This window comes from Vipera berus (assembly GCF_964194415.1).
Source record: "Vipera berus genome assembly, chromosome: 2".
NCBI lineage: Eukaryota > Metazoa > Chordata > Lepidosauria > Squamata > Viperidae > Vipera > Vipera berus.
The window spans coordinates 36,104,089-36,116,771 of record NC_138203.1 but is presented as its reverse complement, the minus strand read 5'-3'; the positions used below and the strand labels follow the sequence as shown (position 1 = coordinate 36,116,771).

At 36.5% G+C, this 12,683-nt stretch overlaps 1 protein-coding gene across 1 annotated transcript in view; it reads left to right on the top strand.

Annotated features, from left to right (window-relative positions):
• ACOT12 (acyl-CoA thioesterase 12) overlaps positions 1 to 11,977 on the top strand; it is a 32,896-nt gene extending 20,919 nt beyond the window's left edge. The window contains exons 8-14 of the mRNA XM_081318853.1: positions 2,922 to 3,069; positions 3,740 to 3,795; positions 4,938 to 5,001; positions 5,926 to 6,009; positions 9,958 to 10,094; positions 10,450 to 10,581; positions 11,499 to 11,977. Coding sequence (XP_081174979.1) covers positions 2,922 to 3,069; positions 3,740 to 3,795; positions 4,938 to 5,001; positions 5,926 to 6,009; positions 9,958 to 10,094; positions 10,450 to 10,581; positions 11,499 to 11,703 — 826 coding nt within the window. The 3' untranslated portion in view covers positions 11,704 to 11,977. The remainder of the gene's footprint in view (positions 1 to 2,921; positions 3,070 to 3,739; positions 3,796 to 4,937; positions 5,002 to 5,925; positions 6,010 to 9,957; positions 10,095 to 10,449; positions 10,582 to 11,498) is intronic.
• Positions 11,978 to 12,683: the final 706 nt, after the last annotated feature.

The window sequence follows — 12,683 nt, the reverse complement described above, 5'->3', positions numbered from 1 at the left end:
TGAATATTCACCATCTATCAATCTATCTCTATCTATCTTGATATCTATCTATCTATCTTGATATTTATGTATCCATCCATACAAATCTTATACTGTCTTGTACAGAATGCTTCAATGTCAAAGCTTCAAGTTTCAAGCAAGACTATCCCTATTTGCATTGTAATTTTGCATTTTTCCAACAGAATAATTGGTTTTCCTGTGCACTGGAAAGGACTGGAGTAGATCAACCTCAGCAATTTTGTCTTATGTGGACATTTATTTATTCATTGGACTTGTATGGCTGTCTTTCTTATACTGTAGGTAATTCAGGACAATCCATAAGGAACATAAAATGCCCCAGAAAGATTGCTGGGGAATTCTGGGAGATGGCCCAGAATTATTACTGGGGAATTAATAATAATAATAAAATTGGAAGGGACTTTGGACGTCATCTAGTTCTAGTACAACCACCCTGCTCAGGCAGGAAAACCCTATACCATTTCAGAAAAAGGGATGTCCAGTCTCTTCTTAAAAACTTCCTGAGTTGGAGCATTCACAGCTTCTGGAAGCAGGTTGTTCCACTGATTAATTGTTCTAACTGTCAGGAAATTTCTCCTTAATTTTAAATTGCTTCTCTCTTTGGTTAGTTTCCATCCATTGGTTCTTGTCCTGCCTTCAGGTGCTTTAGAGAATAGCTTGACTCCTTCTTCTTTGTGGCAACCCCTGAGACATTGGAACACTGCTATCGTGTAACACCTAGAACTTCTCTTCATTAAACTAGACATACCCAATTCCAGCAACCGTTCCTTATATGTTTTAGCCAGTCCCCTAATCATCTTTGTTGCTCTTCTCTGTACTCATTCTAGATTCTCAACATCTTTTTTACATTGTGGTGACCAAAACTGGATGCAGTATTCTGGGAGTTGAAATCCACACATATCTTAAAGTTGCTGAGGTTGAGAAACATTGGACTAGATTTCCCTAAAATCCAATCCAATTATACAGTTTTATGATTCTATGATACTTTGCATAGTGCTACAGCCTATTAATAAGTCCAGTTTCTGTTCTGAATTTTATTAGCGTATCAGCAGAATCCAGCACATCACCAAATCTAATTATGATAAGAGAAGATATTTGCAGAATATATTTGATAAAAGGTAAAGGTAAAGGTTCCCCCGCACGTGCGTGCTAGTCGTTTCCGACTCTAGGGGCCGGTGCTCATCTCCGTTTCAAAGCCAAAGAGCCAGCGCTTGTCCGAGGATGTCTCCGTGGTCATGTGGCTGGCATGACTAGACGCCAAAGGCACACGGAACGCTGTTACCTTCCCACCGTAGTGGTCCCTATTTTTCTACTTGCATTTTTACGTGCTTTCGAACTGCTAGGTTGGCAGAAGCTGGGATGAGTAACAGGCGCTCACTCTGTTACGCGGTACTCGGGATTCGACCTGCCAAACTGCCGACCTTCTGATCGACAAGCTCAGCGTCCTAACCCACTGAGCCACCACGTCCCATATATTTGATACCAGGCCCTAGTTTTTATATTTGATATACTATGTGGTGCTTTAGATAGCAAAGAAAATCATTTATCTAGGCACCTAATATCACAAATTAAAATATAATATTATACAATGACACTGATTAAATACTGTAATCTGTTTTTCATCTTAATAAACATCTACTGGTAAAGTTGTGTATAAATCAGATAGTTTAAATGTATTCTGCACTAAAAAATAATTCTTGTTAAGTAAATGTGCATAGTTTGCAAAATTAATTCTGCTTCTAAATATAGAAAGGATTAAAGATGTATGTAAATTATTTAAGCTTTGTCACTATAATCATGGAACCAAACATACTGTATTCACGTACTATAAAATATGAAATAGTCTCCAGAGGAAATAGATTTTATCAAGTACAGTTGTAGATTTAAATCTTTTTGGATTATTTTAACTGACATAATTGAAAATGATTCAGTGTTTTTGGGAAGGAAATGTATAGAAAGACTTGCAGGAATTTTTATTTATTGTACCATATTTTTCTGTCTCTTTCTGATAATATTTTTAAGTTAACAAAACATTTACATGGAAGTTTTTGGTATTTAAAAGAAACACAGAAAAAGGAAAGAGACAGATAATGGATAGATAATGCAAATCTGTATTTACATGAAATATACTGTGCAATTTTACTCAGTGAAATTTGCATCTTATTGTAGAACTTATTTACTTCTTTAGCCTGCCAAGCTGCCTTGTGTGCCTTCAGTGCCTTTTGAAAACTCAACAAATCCACTTCTTCCAAATTGGATCCACTGCCAGAAAGGATCCACTGCTGCCAATTTTGCAGCCCCAAAAGATGCTGCTGAGCACCTCTAAAATCTTCAGGTTTCAGCAAGACTGCCAGATGCATCACTGCAGCCACACTGCTAGTCACCAAACAGCTACTTGGCACCTCAGCTATTGTTTTGTAGCCCACAATTTTCAGTAGCAATGTGGCCCTTTCCCCTTTACAAGTTATTTTGGCCTGTATTAAATCAAGTCTTTTAACCTTTGTTTTGAACCTAACTTGATGTGTTAGGTTATCTAAGGCAATCATTTCCTTGAAATAGGAAATCCAGTGAGGCTGTCTCTAAAACTTGGTTGTTGAGTTTCTGTCTGAAGATATCCCGCAAAAGACAATCTACCACTTCTCCAGTAACAGAGTCATCTTAAGACAATTATCTGAACAGACATTTAACACCAATTCTACTGTAACTGAAACCTGTTAATAACTTGTCCTTTCTTCTGTTTTCTTTGTATTTGAAAAATAATGGCATGTTCTCTTCTATTCTCTCTTAAAGCTATCTACCTATTTCAATTAGTTCTTACAGGATGGCTGCATTCTACTGACCAATAAATCACTGCTGAAGACTTCATCCCATTTTTTAAAACTAAGTAAACACTTTTTTTTCAGTATTGAGGTTGGAGTTCGGGTTGAAGCATATAATTGTGAAGAATGGGCCAATGGTCAAGCACGGCATATTAACAGTGCCTTTCTTATTTTCAATGCTATAAATAAACAAGGAAATGTTCTTATTCCCAGAATAAGTTCCATGACCAAGGTGAGTTCTTTTTCAGCTGGAAAGGAAGACTAGATAATGACTAGATAAAGCAAGATTATTGCTTTTTGGAATTTTATAATTGCAACAATAATAGACTAGCAGAGGAAATTAAGATATATTGTAAATAACAAAATGAAAAGTTTTCTTGATTTGAATTCTTTGCGAGGCATTGATTCAGATTGTTGGGGGCAATTAAGCTGACTTTGTAATAATGCCGCTTGGGGTGTGTGTGAAAGCCCTAATAAGCAGGCATATACATAGAATGAAGGCTACTGCTAAGCTTGTAAGCCGCCCTGAGTCTTCGGAGAAGGGCGGGATATAAATGGAATTAAAATAAAATAAATAAAAAATAAATAAAGTTGTTTAGATTAATTTTTACTTGGATAATCATTTAGGTCAGTGAAAAAGAGCTAATTAATTTTGTTTTATTAATTATAGTGTGGTCTTAAGCTTTTCAGAGTGCTTCATAGTTTACTTATACATTTTATTCAAATGGTTGTTTTCATCCCTTGCTTTGTTTTATTGTAATGTTTATGTCACACACAATTTGTTACATGACCTGTGGCTATTCTTAAAGTTAAGAACAATGACATTTAACTAATATTATTTTTTTAAGAAAAGTTCACATATTATAGCTAATTTCTTGTTTTCCTGCTTTGTTCATTTGGAGGATGGCTTAAGAAGGTACCATGGAGCTATTGCACGTAATAAAATTCGATTATTCAGGTAAAAGATTACATGTTTAATAACTTATTTATAATGGAATCACTGTTATTTCTCAGTTCTTCCAGAAATGACTACTTAATTCATGTAATATCAAACAAATATTCAGTTTGAGGCATATTCCTGATAGGCTGTATGGAAAATATTTTGGAATGTTGGAGCAGAACAGATTCAGGAACATATTCCCGTGTATGGGGTTATAAGTGAAAGGGGACAAAATACCTATTGTGGTTTTGTAATGCTTCCAGTTTTGCCAGATAGTCTTCTTTATTACTATGTGTTCTTAAAAAATCAGCAATAGACATATTTTAATGCTTAATTAAGATTGCCATTTTTTTATCTAGTACTGTTAAATTTCAGCTGCAAAAATCAGGATAGACATAGATGGCGGTAATAATTTCTTACTATCTAATGAAGATTCAGATTTACACATTCAGTTCTGAGAGCTTTATCCTCACCTTGCATGCTGGATTTGGAATCACTGTTATTTCTCAGTTCTTCCAGAAATGACTACTTAATTCATGTAATATCAAACAAATATTCAGTTTGAGGCATATTCCTGATAGGCTGTATGGAAAATATTTTGGAATGTTGGAGCAGAACAGATTCAGGAACATATTCCCGTGTATGGGGTTATAAGTGAAAGGGGACAAAATACCTATTGTGGTTTTGTAATGCTTCCAGTTTTGCCAGATAGTCTTCTTTATTACTATGTGTTCTTAAAAAATCAGCAATAGACATATTTTAATGCTTAATTAAGATTGCCATTTTTTTATCTAGTACTGTTAAATTTCAGCTGCAAAAATCAGGATAGACATAGATGGCGGTAATAATTTCTTACTATCTAATGAAGATTCAGATTTACACATTCAGTTCTGAGAGCTTTATCCTCACCTTGCATGCTGGATTTAATCAGCACAAGATAAGTTTTAGCAATTACAGTTCTGTATTTTTCATTGATTGTTATTACAGTGATTGCTTGTCACATTTGTAAATGTAAACAAAAATTAACATTTATAAACAGTAATTTAAAAATATTTGGTTAGGGTAGTTTAAATCTATTTGGAAGTATAGGATACTCTTTGAAATCCATGTATTTCCTTAATTTACTTTTGGCTTTCTTTCCATTTCTGTATTACCTTCAGGAGATATGCTCTTTTAAAGAAAGAAACCAATTTCACACCTGATTTCTGGGACATTAGCAGCAAGGTACTATTTATATTATTTTCACAATGATATCCACCAAATAAATTGGATCATTTAGGGCAGGATGAGCAATCATTTTAAAGTTAGGACTCCTTTTTAAATTTTTGGCCTCAATTGCCAGGGATATGGAAGTGATGTTACAGGAAGTTCCAAGGCTGAAAGTTTATGCCTTTCTTCCCACATACCGCTTTTTGTGGCATGGAAATCCTTTTTTGGGGGGGGGAAAGTAGGTGGCGTATTTTTTTGGAAGCATGAAAAATGAAGCTGTGTTTAGAAGCCCTAAGCTGGCCAACCCTGATTTAATATATTTTTTGCAAAACATCAAAAATCTAGGGCTTAGTACTGTGTTTTTGGAATATTCTTATGTCCTACCAAACTGGGTTTACTTATTATCAGAATTGTTTTAAAATTAACAAGTTTTAATATAATGCTGAAAGCAGAGAAGACAGCAAGTATGTTTTATAGCACTGATTTTGTGACTAAGTAATGGAAATTAAAATCTTCCATCAGAGGCATGTGATGCAGAGAAGTCTGTATCAGGATTTCTTTATATGTGTTCCTAATGTGTAAATTGTGTAAATTATGGTGGCAATTCTATACTTTTTTAAAATTAGCTCTATTGCATTGAATGCAGTCAAATTTAATTCTGAGCATCTTCTTTGGGCTCAGATTTAGTCCATCACTTACTGCAGGCTTCTTCAACCTGGCACTGCCATATATCAACAAGACTGCAACTTAAAGAATGTCCTGTTAGCATGTTTGTTTAATTTATCAGAGAAACAGATAAGAGGTTTACTTTTAATTTGTATTGTCTTTATCATTTAAAAGATCGCAAGCTGGATCACTATCTTTCTCAACACTGTAGAGAGAAAAAAATCTGTATTTTCTACCTGGCTACAATTAATTATTGTCTGTTTTAAATTTCAGTCACTCATAATCAAAAGCAATGTTACAGCATTGACATTCTTGGCAGTAAAGCCTGGATGGGAGATATGTATGACTCTAAATCGTGTAGGTACTACCCATGTATTTTCTTACAATAGTCTTAAGAATTGTGTGCATGTAAAGGCCAGAGTTTTAATTGTTTCTTTTTTTAAAAAAAGAATTCTTTTACTGGGAGTAAAAGTAACTGAAGACATGAGAATTAACATAAAGGAGATTACATGCATTACAGAAGCACTCTTTTCCCTCCCTTAGTCATCTGTTCATGGTTTCTCCTATTTTTCTTGGTGATGACAACAAAAGTCCCTTTCAATCACAAAAGATCCACTACCTTCCTGCTTCTGATCAATCTCTTACACTATAGAGAACTGCAGAAATATTCATCAAATAACAGAACTGTACTCTTTCCCATTGGATTCACTTACCAAGAATATATTGTAAAGCAAAACATGATCATTACTAAACTATTCAATGTTCAAAACATGCCTTTTCAGTACCTACGGGTTAGGAATAATAAAGGCTGAAAAATGATGTGATTAAGAACCATCACATTACTTCAGCCACTATAGAAAATACTTTCTACAGGCATGAATTTGTTTATCTTTACATTAAGACAATGGAGTTGAGCTAGAACTAACACAAAGTAATTTCTTTGTAGTCCATAAGATATAACTGTTTAGGGTTTGCTGTAGACTTTCACTTTTGTAGAATTAACCTAAAAAGGTGAAAGATGCAGGTAATACCCGAGTGACGAGTGTTCACCTAACGCTTGTTCAAAGTTACATGATGATGCCCCTAGTGCTTATGAGCAAGTCCCAAAGTTACCAATATTGCAGCACCACGGTAGCCATTTGCCCTTACAAGCAACTACAGTGGCTCAGCAACATTCACCCTGGTTATTCCCTCCCTCCCCACCCCCACCTGGGTCTCCCTAAGCACCAGGCCTTCAAAACTCACCCTGTGAAGATTGAGATTCTTCGCTTTCTTGGCTGTTCTAGGCCTTCGGTGCATTCACAGGGAATGGAGGCCTAAGGTAACGCAAGATCACACGAGATCAGTGGGGCAAGATCTTACGCTACTGATCTCGCATGATCTCATGGTACTTTAGGCCTCTGTTCTCTGCAACAGAGAATGGAACCGAAGCTGTGGGACGCTTTCACGTGCCTCCAGAGGCTGGATTGGGGCTCTGGAGGCCTTTTCCAGGCCGTTGCAGGCCAGATCTAAGGCCAGGGGAGGCTTCCGGGGGCCCCCGCAGCCCGATCTGGGCTCTGGAGGCCTTTTCCAGGCTGCTGCTGCCTGAAATTGAGGCTGGGGAATGCTTCCATTCACCTTACGCAGCCTGTTCCAGGCTCTGGAGGCCTTTTCCAGGTCGCTGCAGGCCAGATCTAAGGCCAGGGGAGGCTTCTGCCCCCGCGGCCCGATTTGGGCTCCACAGGCTTTTCCAGGCTGCTGCCGCCTGAAATTGCTTCCATGCACCCTACGCAGCCTGATGCAGGCTCTGGAGGCCTTTTCCAGGCCACTGCCACTCGTATTTGAGGCCGAAGAATGCTTCTGCAGCCCCCTTGCGGCCCAGTTGGGCCTGGAAAAGGCCTCCGGAGCCCAGATCAGGCAGCGGGGAGGGGGGGTCGCAGAAGTATTCCCCGGCCTCAAATTCAGGCAGGCAGCAGGAACCACAGCAGAGAGAAGACGGACCTTTTCCAGGTGAGTCCAGCACAGCAGGGAGGGGGAAGCATGTAGTATCTTAGTGGGTCGGGGAGGCCTTGGGGGCTGTTCCAGCACTAGGCCCTCCGTGGCCTTCCCTATCCTGAGATACCTCCCGTTCGCTTAATGAGCAAGGAAATGATCTCGAACGAGATTCTACGAGTTTTTGAGTTACAAGTGGAATGGGCAGGCTCCATTACACTCGTAACTCAAGGACTACCTGTAATTGAGAAAAATATAATCATTGATATATTGTACTATGATTCTTATTAGTCTTATTTATATAGTTCGGGGAAAATGTTTTATTTGCTAAGCAAATTCATTATCTTAGTAAAACATTTTGTAAGAAAAAAATTGCTAAAATAAATATAATTAATTCCCTTTCATGTTAGTAGCAAGTAAACTTAAAGACCCCAAATCTGCAGGAAACAGCGGCAGAAAGTTGATCAGAATTTTCAGAATAATTTTCCCCAATTTAATGCCCTTGATATGTTTTAAGGTTACAAATACTATCATTCTTGGCTAGTGCATATTGAAATCCCAACATATTTCATGTGTAAGGGTTCAAATTGAGGAAGATAGTTCTAGTGTATTCACTGCAGAGATTCATATATATGAATAAAATTAAACAAGGGTCTTCTAGAAGTTCACTGTGATTACTAAACATAGAAGAATAAGTAGATAACATAAGCTATGCTTAATTTAAGGAGAAAAAATTTGCCCATTAAATGAGTTTTTTGAATCTGTAAATTACATATTAAAGATAAATTTTCAATATTTCTGTGATACCTATTAAAGTAATAAAATGAGTTATTACTTGTCTATTGGATGATACCCTGCCTTGGCTTATAAGACTTTATTCTACTAATGATCCCTGAGATTATTCATTCTTCTTTAAGTACTTGAAGTTTACCACCACATTAAAAGACAAACAATTGTAAACTAAAGTTCAGTATTCTGCATTTTGACAAGTTTGTGACAAAGGCACTGCAATGTCAGGAATTTGTAAAGGATGCTGAATTTTATGTCTGGATCTAAACCCAGAATTGGCACAGAGATAGTTTTGGCTACTCTAATGGAAGCGCTATGGCCCCATTACATGTTCATGAATCTCTCCATGGCTTTTCATGCTATAATCCTTTTGAAACGCTTGAATGAGCTCAGAATTGCAGGGGAAAAGTATTGCCTGCTCTTACGTTTTTAGGTGCTACTGTGAGACATCTGCATAGCACCCTAGGAATTTTCACAGGAGGGAGGAAGGTTCTGTCTTATCTCCTGTGATTTAATACCCATTTAAAGTTGTTGGAAAAGATCATTATTATTATTTTTAAATTCCATTTATATCCCGCCCTTCTCCGAAGACTCAGGGTGGCTTACAAGCTTAGCAGTAGCCTTCATTCTATGCCTGTTTATTAGGGCTTTCACACACCCCCAAGCGGCATTATTACAAAGTCAGCTTAATTGCCCCCAACAATCTGCGTCCTCATTTTACCTACTTCGGAAGGATGGAAGGCTGAGTCAACCTTGAGCCTGGTGGGATGCGAACCTGCACTAATTATATGTATGCTGATGCAATATGGATGGAGAACATAGTGAAGCTGAATTCAGATAAGACAGAATTGTTGCTGATTCCAGAGACTAGTCTCTTAGACAGTTTCTCAACAATTACAACTTAAGATCTATGGACTTCAACTCCAGAATTCCCTAGCCAGTGTGCTATTACTAAAAACTAAATGTAAAGGAACATCTTAAAAAATCCATCTTAATCTTGCATTCTAATATGCTAATATGTGATATAACCTGAAAGTCCTCTTTTGACAACTCCTTAGTTTCTCCCCCATATAAAATAAATTATTGGTGATAGGTTTTTATTCCCATTCATGTGGGAATACAAAGCAAATCTTCAGCAGACTATTTTAAAAGTTGGTCAAATTGCTAGGGAGCAGGTTATTCCTATTAGAAACTTTCATATTTTTATCTCCGTATCTATACATGCTATTAGTCCCATTGCTAACTTTTTTTTTTAAATCAAGGTGAAACGGCTACTTTACACTGAATGCAATTCTTCTACTTATTTATTTATTCTCTTGGCACAATTCCTTAATCTATATATCAGGTTCTGACCTAAATCTATTTTATCTATAAAAACTGAATTATTGGTCACAATATTATATTTTATTGTTCTATAATACTTGACTTACTCCTTTTTAGGGAATGGTGCATACTTATTTGGAAATTGCTTTTTAAAACTAAATGATTTGTAACCTTAGTTTGAGTGATTGCATAATTCAGCATTAAAAATACATTTTTCCCTAGACAAAAATGTATACTTTGGAGGAGGAGGAAAATGCTCTGTCAATCAAGGTTGAAATGCAAATACAGATACCTTCAAAACTGGCATTCTTCCTTTTATCTAACTTCTCACTTCATAAGCATTGGACTAAATACCACTTGTAAGCATAATTTTGTATCTTTTATTTAGTATCAGTTCTTATAGTCTGATTTTTAAAAAAGATGGCATTTTGACAAATCTTCAATAATGTGCACTAGTTTAATGAGAATACAAATAAAAAAGACTGAGCATGATATGTGAAATCATAGCAATATTTTAATTTGAAATAAATGACTGGATTTGTAAAAAAAAAATCTCTCTTTAATTCATCCAACAAAAAAAGCCTGAGGCAATGTAGCTTCAACAATGTAACCTGAAATAGAACTGATTTCCACAAATTGAGATCTAAAGGTTACATAATGTCAATGACTTTTCAGTGATACCCAAACATTTCTATGTGCCTTATATGCTTGTAGAAATTGTAGAGTCGTGGAGTGTGTGACTGAAGAGGACAAAATATACCACATTACATCCTCCGCATCAGCTAACAGAAATAAACACAGAGATTTTTTAATTCTTGTGTCTCAGAGGGAACCTTCTAAAACAGAGTAAGTATCAAATTTGAAAATCTTTGATGTATGCGTGTATGTATGTGTGTGTTAGGGACGCGGTGGCTCAATGGGTTAGGACGTTGAGCTTGTCGATAAGGTCGGCAGTTTGGCGGGTCAAATCCCAAGTGCCGCATAACAGAGTGAGCGCCCGTTACTTGTCCCAGCTTCTGCCAACCTAGCAGTTCGAAAGCATGTAAAAATGCAAGTAGAAAAATAGGGACCACTACAGTGGGAAGGTAACAGCGCTCCGTGCGCCTTTGGCGTCTAGTCATGCCAGCCACATGACCATGGAGACGTCCTTGGACAAGCGCTGGCTCTTCGGCTTTGAAACGGAGATGAGCACCAGCCCCTAGAGTTGATATATATATTTAAGTATTTAGATTACCTTGCTAGGCCCCAAACATGGGACAAATCTTTATTTCCTGTTTCAGCCTAACCCAAGGCCATCCACAAGCAGTGGTCACAGTAGTGACAGCTCATATTTGTGTAAATTTTTTTTGGATTGCTATCAGTCTCCCTTAATTCTTTGTTAGCAATCCAAAAAAATGAGCCCAGGGCAACTATCCCAGCAAACCAGTCTTCTGGCTATAATTGTATACTTAATTCTTCATTTAGCCATTTCTTTAGTAATGCATTATAGAGGCAGCCATGGCTACTTTTCAAGATGCAGTGCTGAGCAGCAGTAGAAGAAATGGAGAGAGAAAAAGAAAGTAATAGTAGAAAGGTCTTTCTTTAATCTAGGCCACCAATCTATGCACATTACAACTGTCATACATTTGTCCACTTAATGTGCAGCTACATAAGCAAAGACATTTATCTTGCCTTATAATTAAAATTACAGCCTTAAACTAGCTGTTCCCCACGTTATGAACATATTTTTTGTTAATGGTCATAATACTACTTATTCAATTTAGAGATCCTTACATAATAGCTGTGAAGTCAATTGCTTTAAATGAAGCTCTGCCTGCTAATCAGAACTACCACCAGAATGAAATCCAGTGTGCAGGATTCCTCATCCACACCCATGAGGATTCCTCTTTGGTAAGTGGTTTGAAGTTACAATCTTTTTGTAGGTTTTGGTTTCTTTCTCTCTCTCTCTCTCTCTCCCCGCCCAAGTGAGATATAAAAATAATTCAATTCAAGACAACAGCACACAGAGCTGTGATTCTGCTTTTCAACTAAAGAAATTGTTCTAATGGAGAAAGGAAAATGCTGAATGGACTCTTTCAATTCCTGTCTCTTTCTCACCAGCATTTGTGGGGGGTTTTAAATTTCCATACGCATTCTTGGTGATTATATTGGAAATATTCACCAAATATACTATGAATTAGACTTGATTCTTGAAGTATTTGATACACAATCATGTTTTTTTTAAAAAAATAATCTCCATGATTTTATAAAGAAGTACACTCAAAATGACACATTTTTCCTTTTTATCACTTTTAGAACTGTTACATAAATGAAATATTTATATATTAGTTTACAAGTTACAGTACAAAAGAAATGGGATGATATAACTTGAAATTTTTTTTAAAGGGAAGCTATTAAATTTCTCAAAGTAGCATCTGTGTGAATAAGTTGCTTTTTGAGTGCAGAAATATTTAAATTTCCTTTCCATATAATTTTTCATATTGTAATTATCTCATTACAAAATCTTTTTGAGATTAGCTGGGTTGAACCATCTGATTATCAGTGAACTTTCATATCCAAGCATAAACTTAAATTTGGCCTTCCAATGAACACTAGCATTCTAAAAATGGAGCCCTTAGGAAATGATTAAAACTAATATGCCTGTCATGTTTAGAAAGAAGCTAAGTAACCATATGAAGTTTAGAATCCTCCATATTTAGTGCAATGTGAGTGCTGGTTATAGCATGGATTAAATCACAGTGACCTTCTATATATTTTAAAGGTTTCTGTCTTCTTCCATGGTATACATAATATCATGCCTTACTGTGCTGGAAACCTGGCTTCTCTATGGGAATCAATTGAAGATATGGCATCTATGTGCATCCAGTTCTTAGAATCGGAGAGCAGCAAAACGAGCTACATTTAGTACACCAATACAGTACTGAAAATGCTAAAAATCATTGAAAACT